The 13,182-nt window shown below is 43.9% G+C and overlaps 1 protein-coding gene across 1 annotated transcript; it reads right to left on the bottom strand.

The window, feature by feature from the left end:
• Positions 1 to 242: 242 nt before the first annotated feature.
• Positions 243 to 10,677, bottom strand: COPS8 (COP9 signalosome subunit 8). Its single transcript, XM_079783226.1, has 8 exons — positions 10,521 to 10,677; positions 9,522 to 9,592; positions 8,338 to 8,386; positions 5,359 to 5,491; positions 4,631 to 4,738; positions 2,793 to 2,855; positions 1,838 to 1,885; positions 243 to 1,163 (listed from the first exon to the last, which is right to left on the bottom strand). The coding sequence occupies exons 1-8, from the start codon at positions 10,596 to 10,598 to the stop codon at positions 1,084 to 1,086; spliced, it is 630 nt and encodes a 209-aa protein (XP_079639352.1). The 5' UTR covers positions 10,599 to 10,677; the 3' UTR covers positions 243 to 1,083.
• Positions 10,678 to 13,182: the final 2,505 nt, after the last annotated feature.

Raw genomic sequence — 13,182 nt, 5'->3', positions numbered from 1 at the left:
AGCCTTGATTTGACGGGGCTGTGAACATCTGGCCCCTTATTGGTTGTGGCTCTTAGTTTAACATGTAGAAACTCAAGTGCTGTTCTTATAATCTTAGATGCAAAGCGAACATTCCGTGAACAGATCTCTTAAAATGAGTGAAAACAGGAATCATGTAATTGTAAGAGAGACAGTGATAAACTAGAATGTCAACAGAAAAACCAGGATAGTGATGTTTCTATAAACTGCCTTTGATGAAACAGTTGAAGAAATCAATTAAATATTTATTGAACAAATGCAAAATAAATGAACTCGAGGGGTGTTTTAACCTGAAAATACAATAAACAACTTCAAATATTCAGAGAGCTATCACACGAGAAATGAAAGACTTGTTCAGTATTTTTCCAAAAGACAGAACTGAACCGAGGGATAAACACAGCACCCAGCAGGCTGCAGGACAGCGGTACAAAGTGTTACTTATCTCAATAGCTTCTTCCCAATACATGTTTCCCTCTTCTGAGAAGAACACAGTACAACGTAACACTTCTCATGAGCGTCTTAAGTCCCACTTCCACTGCCACAATGGATGTACTCACACTGAGAGAGGACCCTAACAATCTGGCTCGCTAAGGAAACGCCTCTGGTTCCTCAGCATCCTGTATCAGTGACTCGCGGGAGCGGAGGAGAAAAGAGAGCATATTCTCCAAAGAGGGTGCATCAGGACCACCCCCAATTCAGACAATGCCCCCGGGGACAGCCTTCCTCAAACCGGATGGGATAGCACCGGGTGCGGGTGGGACAGATGCTGCCACGCACTGAGCAGCATGAGGCAGGGGGGCTGCACCTACGAGTCCCGGAAATATAAGCTGACTGCGTCGTCCTGGCAGCCTCACCCGAACTGCCAGCTACCACCAAAGGAGAACTGTCTCACAACTATTCAGCATGATGTATAAGGACAAATATATATAATATGCTTTATATTACATCTGTATTTTATCACATACTCAGTACGGAACGCTGAGGTCTCAATCCATCCAATAAACTGAAAATACAAAATTACATTTGTCAGGATACGAGACACTGGATCGTAAAGCAGATGAGACGTCAATTTTCGAGGAAAGCCACGTAATCGGTGAGCCTGGCGAGCTGCTGTTCGTTGGGGATCGGCGGAACTGGGGCAGGCTCTGTGCATGCAAGAGTCACAAAGTTAGTGTCCAGAGTAACACAGCTTTGGTTCTGCAACCCCGGCCCGTATCTTTAATTTTATAATAAGAAAACTTGCCCAGATTTGCCCTGACTTTGCACATTTGAAAAACAAGCCAAGAAGTCTCAAACTTTTATGAGTTTTCCCAAACTGGGAGTAAAGCCCCATTGGTTTGTTGTTACTGAAGCTAACATGCAACATCCCTGTGAAGAGAACACAGCTCTCCTTGCAAAGACCCCACCCACGTGACATGTAACTCAATGGATGAACCACTGAGTGCTTCCCAGGCGACAAGCACTGCTCTGGTAGGACTTCAGTGTCGATGAACGAAAAACACAAAGACCACACTGTCGGGGGTTCCACTCTGGCTTTTCAGGTGGCACATGTCAGCTGGGATGCTGCTGAGAGGCCCCATCACAGCTCCCTGCCCAACACTAAGGAGGCTCCATGGCTGGGCCCCAGGGCACTAGTGCTCAAGGTGAGCTACAGAGGGGAACCCACATGTTCACTCTTACAACCAGGTGTATTATTATAAATACCAAATAAAGAATTTAATCTCTTTACAAGGTTAGAACTAAAAATAAATAAATAAATGCTACAAAAACAATTAAGAACAGTGAAATGTATTTTAAATGAACATATGAAAATACATACCTGATAAAGGAATAAACCTGTTAAAGGAAACATCCAAGGCCCCTGCAACTAAATAAGCAAAATGTAAAGTTCACTTACAGAAGTCATCACAAAGAATTTCCACACACAACATGCACTTTTAACGCGATATGCATTTACGGCCACTTATTTGTCAATAGAGATACCACTGCCCTCTATTTGATTCGCTTCTCTTGTCCTCCAGATCGCTGGGCCTGGCTTCCCTCTGCACTCTCGCAGGGCTGAGCACCCTGACATCTGTGCAACACTCGACTGTGGAGCAGCAATGTCAAACAGGTGCTCAGTGTTGAACAGATTGGGAGGGCTGTGGGGTGGGCAGTAAGGCCGGCTCTCAGCCTGGGCAGAAAGGAGCCTCCTGGTCAGTGGAAGGAAACCAGGGGCAGGACCGGCCGGGCCTGGCCCGAGCAGAGAGGAAGGCAGATGGGAGCTCACACTGGGATAGCACAGCCAGCCCACCTAATTTAAAGCCTTAAAAGGAAGACCAGGTAACGTAACTGTGTGAAGGTGGAAGCCACTGAAAGTCTTGTTTAGAAGAGTCTACGTGTCTACAGTACAAGAGGAAAGGGGAATATCTAAGTATTAAAATAACTTCCTAAGGCAACAGTTTAGACAGTAAGGATGAACAGTTAGAAATGGCTCCATAAATGAAAGAATGGGAGATTAAAATTTAGTAAATGTTAAGTTGTAACAAATTATAAAACACCCACATAAAATAGTTTTTTGTACAAGAGATACATTTTTAATAATTAAGGTAAAACTAGGTGACTTTAAGAACCTTTCCACCCTACATGTGTGTCATTCTGTATTTAATGTGTGATTTATTTTCATTTTGCTAGTACAGCAGAATCTTATATCAAGTTACCAAATGTAATGTCTGAAAACTAAAGCGGTCCCAGGGAGTTCCATGCTGCGCACATGGGTGAAGAGCTCCACCTACCTGGCTTTTTGGGCATGACCATTCTTGTGGTGGAGTCAGCTTGCCATCCTTGCTCCAATATACCTAAAATGTGTATTCAACACAAAAATGAAGGAATAGCCAAAACCCCCCATTTTTCTTTGTCAATGGCATCATTTTTTCGGGAGACCTGACACATGTAGTTTAACCTGTCACGTGCAGTTTTACTAGAAAGCTATGCTACAGACAGTGTTCTCATGTAATCTTAATTTTGAAACATTTGTAAAACAGATCAAAGCTTCCTTTTACTTTATCAGGCTGGTATAACCACTAATAGTCGATGTGTTTTCTACAAAGTATTATGGTATTAACATGATCAGTTATTAAAAACAGACATAAAGAAAACTTACATTGTACTTTATGTAATCACTAGAGGCCTGGTGCACGAAAATTGTGCTCTGGGGGGGGGGCGGGGAAGCCTGTCCCTCAGCCCGGCCTGCACCCTCTCCAATCTGGGACTCCTCGGGGGATGTCCGACTGTTAGTTTAGCGCCGATCCCATAGGCAGTAGGACATCCCTCTCACAATCCAGGACCGCTGGATCCTAACTGCTCGCCTGCCTGCCTGCCTGCCTGATCGCCCCCTAACCGCTCCCCTGCCGGCCTGATTGATGCCTAACTGCTCCCCTGCTGGCTTGATCGCCCCCAACTGCCCTCCCCTGCCGGCCCGATTGCCCCCAATTGCCCTCTCCTGCCAGCCTGGTCGCCCCCAACTGCCCTCCCCTGCAGGCCTGGTTCCCCCCAATTGCCCTCCCCTGCCGGTCCGGTCACCCCCAACTGCCCTCCCTTGCGGGCCTGATCTCCCACAACTGCCATGCCCTGCTGGCCTGTTTGTCCCCAACTGCCCTCCCCTGCTGGCCATCTTGTGATGTGAGGGTGTTGTGTGAGGGCGCGAGGACCACCTAGGCTTTTATTAATATAGATTGTATCAGTAATAACAAAGGTGATGGCACCATACAAAAAACAGCTGACATGTACAGAGAGCTGACCAGTAGGCACATGGGAGGTGCTTTTATAGGATTTTACATCATCACCATAATAGCTCTCTGAAGTGCACATACAACCATAATTAAACAGATGTGGGAAATGAAGTAGGGAATTTCGGCAATTTGTCCTAGGTCACATAGCTGGCACGGGCGTGGGACCACACTTCTACCCAGTATCGACTCTGGGGTACAGCATTTATTGGATAACAAATTATGGATCGATTTCCAGAAAAGCGTCAAATAAATAAATGCTTGCATGAGTAAGTAGTGGTAAGATTTCCTATGAGAACTTTCATTAACCTGCTTCCAAGTGTCCAGAGTTGTGCTAGGCCTTGGACACTGAAGGATAAGATGTGGTGCTCGATGGAACTCTGCTTTGCCGGAGAATGAAAACGTCAATCATTATAAAGCAGTGCCACACAGCGTGTGCAATGCTCTACCTCACTCCAGCATGGGAGAAACAAAAATGCAGAAGCACATCTGGGGACCAGTGGGCAGGAGTGGGTGCCAGCTCCCAGGGTAGAGGGATCAGTAAAATCGTGAGGGAGAAGATGGGCTGGAAAGGGATGCTGGGATGAGTCCACCAAGTCAGAGTGAAGTGGGATTTCTAAATGAGCAATAAGGTCAAATCTTCTCTCTGCCTAATTTGTTGGCATTGGCACTTGCCCTGGTAATGACCATGTGGGTATTCACACACTGTGCCTGCCTTCAAGGCATCTGCTGCCCGGCCCTGCTGGGTGCTGGGCTGCGTGCTTCATGTCATCTCTCTAAAAACATGCACAGCAAACACCTCCATTTTCCACTTTCCTTGAAAGCAACAAGTAGGCCAACCATACCTTTCACAGCCTCTTCCACAGGGAGCCCGACAAACGCTGCGAAGTCGTCAGCGATGATCGAGGTGTATGCCTGAGAGACCAGGGCGAAGGCCCGTCTCCTTGTTGCCTCTGTGTGGGAGCAGAGGGTGGGCAGTGACCAAAGAGCTGACGTTTTGAAAAGGCGTAATTAAACGACATCATTGTTCTTGTCCAAATGTGGTGAGACTAGATCAACCTAAAGACTTCTGTTCATTGTCTGAATTTATAAAAGAGTGAACCAGGAAGATTGGAAGCAAGTGTTGGGGGTGGGGGAACGTAAAGACAGGGGCAGGGACGAGTTTTATTATGTCTCATCAGGCTTTTCATCTTTGCGCATCTATGTACTGGATTGATTAGTTATAAAATCTAGAAGTTGGAAACATCACCCGTGGAAGGCTGAAGTTGACTAAATCCAAAGCACAGTCTCTGAAGTTATCAGAGTATTACCAGATTTCATTGAAGTAGCAAAAAAACCCTGACAAGAGCAATTTCAATCTAGAATTAAAAGACAGTGATGCCCGAACTGTCGATGTCATCACAAGCAACATGAAATGAAGCAGCATGATTATAACAAATTAAGAGTTCTGAAAACTGCCCCATTAGCAAAAAAATATCTATTTTTAAAACACACCACTGCCTTAATTCAACACTGCAGCACTTGAGGGAACAAATCTAGTCTAATTTGATTCTTAACCACAAAGCAACACTACCTCTAAGTGCTTCCATGATCGGCTGGACTGTCTCAGACCACTGGTGAGCGTTGATGGTCGTGTAGATTCCAGGGAAATCTCTCTGCCAGATTCTTTGTCCTACTGACCAAATTCCCCCCAGTTCAGAATTTGCCTGCAATAAATATTATTATTGTCTTTGAGGATATTCACTGTGCAGATTCATCAATAACTGTATCTTTAAACAATTCACCATTTCTTTTAAGAGATGTAATTACCTTTTAGCTCAATACCATAAAAAAGGTTTTTAAATGCTATAAATAGTAAAGTCTATTTGTTTGATATATTTTTATTTTTTGTTAATCCTCACTTGAGGATATTTTTCTATTGATCTTTAGAGAAAGTGGAAGGGAGGAAGGTAGGGGAAAAGAGGGAGAGGAAGAAGGTGAGGGAGAGGGGGGGAGAGAGAGTAACATCAATGTGAGACACATTGATTGGCTGTCTCTTGCATGTGGGATTGAACCTGGAACCTAGGTATGTGCCCTGACCAGGAATCGAACCCAGGACCCTTTGGTGCTTGGGCTGACACTCTAATCACTGAGCAACACCAACCAGGGCTGATATAAATTTTTATTGTAATAGCAAATTAAGGCATGAGAATGCATCCAAAGAACTAAATCTTAGAATTACCTTAAAATTGTTTTTAAAGATGTATTTGTATTTCATTAATATATTAACACAAAATATATAACTGATATATACATAAATATATATATACTAGAAGCCCGGTGCACGAAATTCGTGCACGGCGGGGGGTTGTCCCTCAGCCTAGCCTGTACCCTCTCTAATCTGGGACTCCTGGAGGGATGTCCGACTGCCCGTTTAGGCCCGATCCTGGTGGGATCGGGCCTAAACGGGCAGTCGGACATCCCTCTCACAATCCAGGACTGCTGGCTCCCAACTGCTTGCCTGCCTGCCTTCCTGATTGCCCCTAACCGCTTCTGCCTGCCAGCCTGATCACCCCCTAACCACTCCCCTGCCAGCCTGGTTGATGCTTAACTGCTCCCCTGCCAGCCTGTTTGCCCCCAACTTCCCTCCTCTGCCAGCCTGGTCACCCCTAACTGCCCTCTCCTGCAGGGTTGATCACCTCCAACTGCCCTCCCTTGCAAGCCTGGTCCCTCTCAACTGCCCTCCCTTGCAGGCCTGGTCCCTCACAACTGCCCTCCCTTGCAGGCTGGGTGCCTCCCAACTGCCCTCTCCTGCTGGCCATCTTGTAGTGGCCATCTTGTGTCCACATGGGGGCAGGATCTTTGACCACATGGGGGCAGCTATATTGTGTGTTGCAGTGATGATCAATCTGTATATTACTCTTTGATTAGATAGGATAGAGGCCTGGTGCACGGGTGGGGGCCAGCTGGTTTGCCCTGAAGGGTGTCCTGGATCAGGGTGGGGTTCCCTTGGGGCATGGGGCAGCCTGAGCGAGGGGCCTGTGGTGGTTTGCAGGCCGGCCACGCCTCCTGGCAACCCAAGGGGAAGCCCTGGTATCTGGAATTTATTTTCCTTCTACAATTGAAACTTTGTAGCCTGGGGCGGCAGCCATTTCTGGGGCGGCAGCCATTTCGGTGGCAGTTAATTCATCTTCTACAATTGAAACTTTGTAGCCTTAAGCGGGTGAGCCGGGCCAGGGTGTGCGGAAAGCTTTGCTTCCCCTGTTGCCGCCGGCAACCCTGGCCTGCTCTCTCAAGCTCCATTCTGCCGCCATTTGTTTCAATTTGTTTACCTTCTACAATTGAAACTTTGTAGCTTGAGTGGAGGCTTAGGCCTGCAACGGCTATGGAAAGCTTGGCTTGCTCTGTTACCTGGGAAACCTTGCTCTCTGTAGTTGTAGCCATCTTGGACTGGGGTTAATTTGCATACTAGCCCTGATTGGCTGGTGGGCGTGGCTTGCCTGGTGGGCGTGGTTTATGTAGCGGAGTGATGGTTAATTTGCATATTACCATTTTATTAGAGAGGATTAAATATATTTTTCTTATTGATTTTAGAGCGGAAGGGAGAGGGAGAATCAGAAACATCAATGATGAGAGAGAATCATTGATTGGCTACCTCTTGCACGCTCCCTACTGAGGATGGAGCCCGCAATCCAGGCATGTGCCCTTGACCAGAATCAAATTCAGGACCCTTCAGTCCACAGGCTGACACTCTATCCATGAGCCAAACCAGCTAGCACAATATATATATATTTAGGATATAAGTAATAGCAAAATGGCTAACAGCACAGAATTCCAACCTAAGATGTCATACACTATAGCCTTTCTAAGGCTAAAGCTGCCAGTAACATCATGCACATAATTAATGGCTGTTGTTTATTTAAGCCCATGAAGCTGGGAGAGCATTAACAGAATGACCCAGACACAAACAAGGAGTAAAAATACTAATTTGGTCTGCTGCTGAATACTGATAATCAACAAAGAAGTTTAGGTGGATTCTTGGTAATTTTCTGAAATTTTCACTTGACATTTATGCTAGACACAGTGAATCGCTTGAAAGTAGAAATTTACTTCATTCCACTTTGGTTATTAAGAGGTTATTTCATCTAATCTCCTACCCAAAATAAAAAATCTAAAGTCTTAATTAGCAAAAATAATCTTAATTCTGTGAGTAATCATCATTTTTAGACTATTCTTATAAACATTAGCAGGTTCAAAATAAGTACCGCAATAGAAAGCTGCATAAATCAGTTAAAAAACAACAGACACCAGACCTTTATCTAAACTGGCTCAGTTGTTCACCTGGTTAAGTGACACATGAAATGTCTCAAGAAATCTGATCAGCAGGAGCTGAGTATACAGACTGCTATATCATCAAGGGAAATTAAAATTTGAAGATCTATTATTAAACTTTAATACTGGTTTAATAACAATTTCTGTGAACTATATGGGAAAGAAAACAAACGTTTATGAGGTGACCATTTAAATGAATGTTGTTACTGTATTAAAGAAGAAAAATAGAAAGAATACTTACAGATTTTATAGCAGGTGGTATTCTTTTCCAAAGATATCTTGCATTATTCCTAATTTTCACCCCCCCAAGAAAAAATAAGCAATAAAAAAAAAATCACCTCAGTAAATGTTTAAAATTCTAGATACCAATATAAACATCCAGAAGTATACTTTAAAATATTCTATAAAATACAAAGTGAAATTTAGTTTTACATAAATTTGTCTAGGGAAAGTAACAGTATTCCAAATTAAAAGACATGAAATATATTTACCAAAGTAATATTTTGCCGTTTGTAGTAAGTTTTTAAATTAATAATCCAGATCTTAAATTAAGGCAACAGTACACTAAAAGCACAAAGATTTAAGTAGAACAGCCTAAATAATTTCTCTATAAAAATAAGCTAACACATATACTTTCAGGGCTCTGGCGTTCCTTGACAACAAGTACAGTACACATGCTTTTCTCCGTGTCACCTCTCCTCCCACCAGTGGGCACAGAGCCACCAAAACCTCAAGGCAGTTTTTAAGAGTTTGGAAGCCTGAACTACAACAAACACAGGATGACAGGATTACAATAAATGAAACAGATAATTTACATGATATGTGTGTGATAAAAATCTGGGTTTAGGTTTTTAAAAGATATGAAAAAATAGTTTAGAAGAATTTAAAACAAAATTTAACAGTAGTCATCGATGGGTCATAGAACTATGAGTTCCTCCTACCCCTTTGCAGTCATGCTTTCTGACTTTTCTTCAACAAATATGAATTAAGAATAATTAACAAGCAGGAAACTTCCAAGAAACCTCATACAGGTTGGCAATAAATTCCTCTTAGTTTTCTCAACCTTCCCTTTCAATTTCTCTTGGTCTATTGATTACAAGTGAAGTTAAGTAAATGAAGGTAATAAGAAAGGTTCATAAAAAGACAAAAAAGAAAAGATCAATAGGATTAAAGCAATTTGAAATGGACACTGTAGTTTCTCATTAACAAACTAGAGTGCTTTTTAGGTGTATATAAAACAAATGTAGTCTAAAATAACTCAGCCTCAACATAAATTTATGATTCAGTATTTGACACAGATGTATTAAGTATTATAATAAAAGATACATCTCCTTGTGCCCATGTTTTAGTGATGGTATTTTAATGTATGAATTCTCTATAACCTTGAAGAAATTGCTGCTCTTAGCTTTAGTAAAAAGTACTTACATGTCATTATGGAGCAGATATAAAGCTAGAAGCTGACCATATACGGGGGGTGTAGCAATTCCTCCAGGTGCCTAGAAGGCCAAAATGAAAGAGAATAACCTCATTTACACTTATAGTAAAACCCAGAGTATTAAGTTGAAACCTGTCATTAGCAGTGACTTATCTCTTCAGTGTCTTTATTTGAACGGGAATATTTAAATAGGATCCTTTCCTCAGGTCTCAAATTCTTATATAAATTATCTTACTATTATAAGAAACAAGTATTTCCAACAGATTCCTAAAGCATGATGATTCTGCCCATTATATCAAATATGTTTAATATCTAAGTAAATGAGTAATAAACAGGAAAACATCACAGTTGAGTTAAGACATTTCTAACCTCATTCAACTCTCATTTAAAAAATCTATTGTGTCTACTAATAAGCAGCTGTTTTAGGCTGTTGTCTCCTTTGTCTAACTTTATTATACATGCTTTTTAAAGTGCCTTTCTAAAATAAAATCTTAACTGTAATAGCTGCATGATGTAACTTCCACCTCTTATTGAAGACAAATCGGTAAACTCGTCTGCTAACATTATGGGACCAACAAGGGCTTTCTAAGCTAATAAAAGGTCTGTGTATGTGCGTGCACACGTCTTGAACAAAATCCACATTCCTCCACCTGCTCCCACAACCGGGGGAAGGGGGGAGATGTTTTAGTCTAACCCGAGCAGCACAGTGGAGGGTGTAAGGAGCAAAGATGAGCAAGATTTTCGGGCTCATTAGCTAAAGACAAACAACAAAAAGCTCCCAGCGAGTTCGGGCGACTGGGCCTGAATCCTTGGCCATCCGAGCAGGTCAAGGCGCCAGACTCCACAGGCCCAGCTCCCGCGCCCTCCAGGCGCCCGCCCCCAGCCCCGCCCCCGATCCGCAGGCCCCGGGCCCGGTTACCCTGGAGACCAGCGCCGCCCGGGTCCTGGGGAGACCCCGCGGCTTCTCCCAGGGCTACGCGAATGGTTACCTCGAGCTCCTGGTTCTCGCACTGATCTAGCAACTTTTTGAAACTAAAGGCACCTTCTGCCATTACGGCCACGGGCATCTTCCCTGCAGGTCCTACTACTGCACCTTCCCGAAGAGCAGATCCCAGGCTGTCCGGCGGGGAGTCGCACAGGTGATGACGTCAAGGCCGCCGTCGCAGCGTGTGCCCCTGCGCAGGCGCAACGTCGGTTCTGGCGCGTCGTAGGTCGTCGCGGCTGCCCGGCAGTGGTCGCCGCCGCTCTGGCCGGCGCTCTCGGTGCTCTGGAGGACTGGCCCGGCCTTGAGGGAAGTTATTCTGTGTGTGCGTGAACAAAAACCCTGGAAGGGAGGGCTTTGGGCCATGTTTGGGGGCTATTCGATGTCTCTCTCCTTTTTGAGGCTTAACACACACGCAAACGTAAAGGTTCAAACGGAGCTTTGGTTCGGCCCCCACACCTGCTCCGTCGGTCCTCCCCACTTCTGGAAAGGGCACACTGTCCTTCCACGTGGGGGGACCCCACGTCAGAGGGCAGCCCCCCGGGACCACCGACTTGGATGCAGCGCTCTGCAGACCTGCCCACCTGCCTCCCTCCAGGCATCTCCCCACGCTGCCAAGCGGCCACAACGTTTTCTGAAACATCTGTTTTTGTTTTAGGCACCTGTCCTACTAGCACTTCCCACCTTAGGCGTTCAGATAAGTAAGGAAGGACTGAAAGGAAAGGAACCTTCCCTTTCCTGCTATGTTAATGTTATAATTTCAGCACAATCCTAGGAATACATCAGCATACTACACAGAAGTAGCGTAAGTAATAATAAAAACATTTTTGCAAAAGTTCTGAAAGGGCCTGGAGCTCAGGGCAGGTAAATGTGAGGGGAAGTTTGGAGGCATAAAGAAAGCTGTAGAAAATGATGGCTGTGAAAGATGCCAAGGGTTTATGGATAAAGCAGGGAAGAGTGAGGGCAGGGGATGAGGTAGCCCCTCACCTCCTCTATGAGTTCCCTCTGCACCTGTAAAACCAAGGTAACATCCAGGTTGCTCTGCAAGGCTGCTCTGAGGATTGAGTGAGATTACTAATAGTCTTAGTTCAGTGTCTGGGCTAATTCATGGAAATTACTGTTAATGGCTATGAAAGTAGGCAGACTAAGGCTAGTTTGGGATGCTCCTTATTCACACAGGGTTTTAAGACACATATTTTTAAAATATTTGATAAATCAACCATTAAACTTAAGTTTTCTGGAGGTAGAATGGTTCTGAAGAAGTAACTTCGAGTTTTCTTCTCTTCAAAACAGAGGGAAGAAGGCAGATGTGGCAAGAGGAGTCTGGGGACCTCCTGGGTGCGACCTCAGACCTCCCCACCAGGGGGTGCAGCCGCACTGTGTAGGATCTTAACTTCCCTCCTGTGGAAGGAACGTGGACAGGCCTTGGTGGAGCAGTTAGATACAGGCTTATTTCCTCTGGGTTTTTAGCTCAGGGCAGTTAGTTCCTTCTCAAAATTACTTTTTCAAATGGAAACCTGGGGCGCTGTGCTTTTGAGGAGCCCCTTTCTATTTTTCTTAAAAACAAATGATCAACAAGTTTATGTCTGCCAGAAAAATACACTCAGGATACAAGAGCAGTAATATAGACTGTGAGAGAGTATTGATATCATCTGCTTTGGCCTGAATATGAAATATGGGGGAGTCGGTTTCAGGATGTCACAGAATCTGGCTTGTTAATCAGATCACGTCCCCTGAAAGATGATTCTGCCATCATACTTCATAATGTGTTTTACATAGGAGCCATTCTATGTTTGATTTCTAATATTTTACATTTTTGTAAAACACAAAAGGTAACATGTCAATGAGGAAGAGTTATAAGAATCTGTAGAAAATGGTAAAATGTGTCTAATACACCATGTTAATGAGGTTTCCTATTAGTATCATCCTGGTCCATTGTATATAATGTAGCCTCACTGGGAGCTGCATAAATCCTTTTGGGGAACAGGCTGTATAAATAAGCCAACGTTGTTAAGATATCCACCTTATTTTTCCAGTTAATCAACAACATGTGCTGTCATGGGAAATATTCTATGATATAGGTGACATCTTAAGTGCTGGAAAATGATTGGCTTTCTAATAAATGATGCTGAAGCCAATAACTACACTCAACCCATACAACAGTAAATGTCAAATGAATTAGAAATATAAATACAAAAAATGAAGTCACACAGTTCTAGAGAACAACACCAGTGAAGTCCTCTGTGGGGAAGCTTTCTCTTTATGACTCCAAATCCACATTGTAAAAGAAAAGACGAATAAAAGGCATAAAATGAGCAAACACATAAATATTGAAAAGATTCCTATGCATGTCCGAAATACCACATGCAATACTGAAAAATACAACTTGGAGGATAATATTTTAATATAGACCAGAATCGCGGGACTGATTTCAGAAACATACAAAGAGTTCTAAAAGACCGAGGAAAGCCAGGTGCAGACGGCCACATTGGTGGTGGTCTACTTCCTCAGCGTCTCTAAATCCCCCTGGAAGAGTGGCCAGAGCCACTGGACAGAGAGACGGAAAGCCTCAGAGACTGTTTACAATGAAACTGGTCACAAGGTGTTCAAGAGAACTTCAAAATACAAGCAGACGGAGCCCACCATGGAAGCACAAAGACTCGTGTGAT

Source organism: Cnephaeus nilssonii (assembly GCF_951640355.1).
Source record: "Cnephaeus nilssonii genome assembly, chromosome: 10".
In the NCBI taxonomy this organism is placed as follows: domain Eukaryota; kingdom Metazoa; phylum Chordata; class Mammalia; order Chiroptera; family Vespertilionidae; genus Cnephaeus; species Cnephaeus nilssonii.
This window is presented reverse-complemented; position numbering and strand designations above follow the sequence as displayed.

Coding starts and splice junctions, on each gene's coding strand:
- COPS8 (XM_079783226.1), bottom strand. CDS start 10,598: ATGCCCGTGGCCGTAATGGCAGAAGGTGCCTTTAGTTTCAAAAAGTTG. Junction 9,593..10,520: donor GCGAGAACCAGGAGCTCGAG/GTAACCATTCGC, acceptor TTGGCCTTCTAG/GCACCTGGAGGAATTGCTAC. Junction 1,164..1,837: donor CAGGTTTATTCCTTTATCAG/GTATGTATTTTC, acceptor TTGCATGCACAG/AGCCTGCCCCAGTTCCGCCG.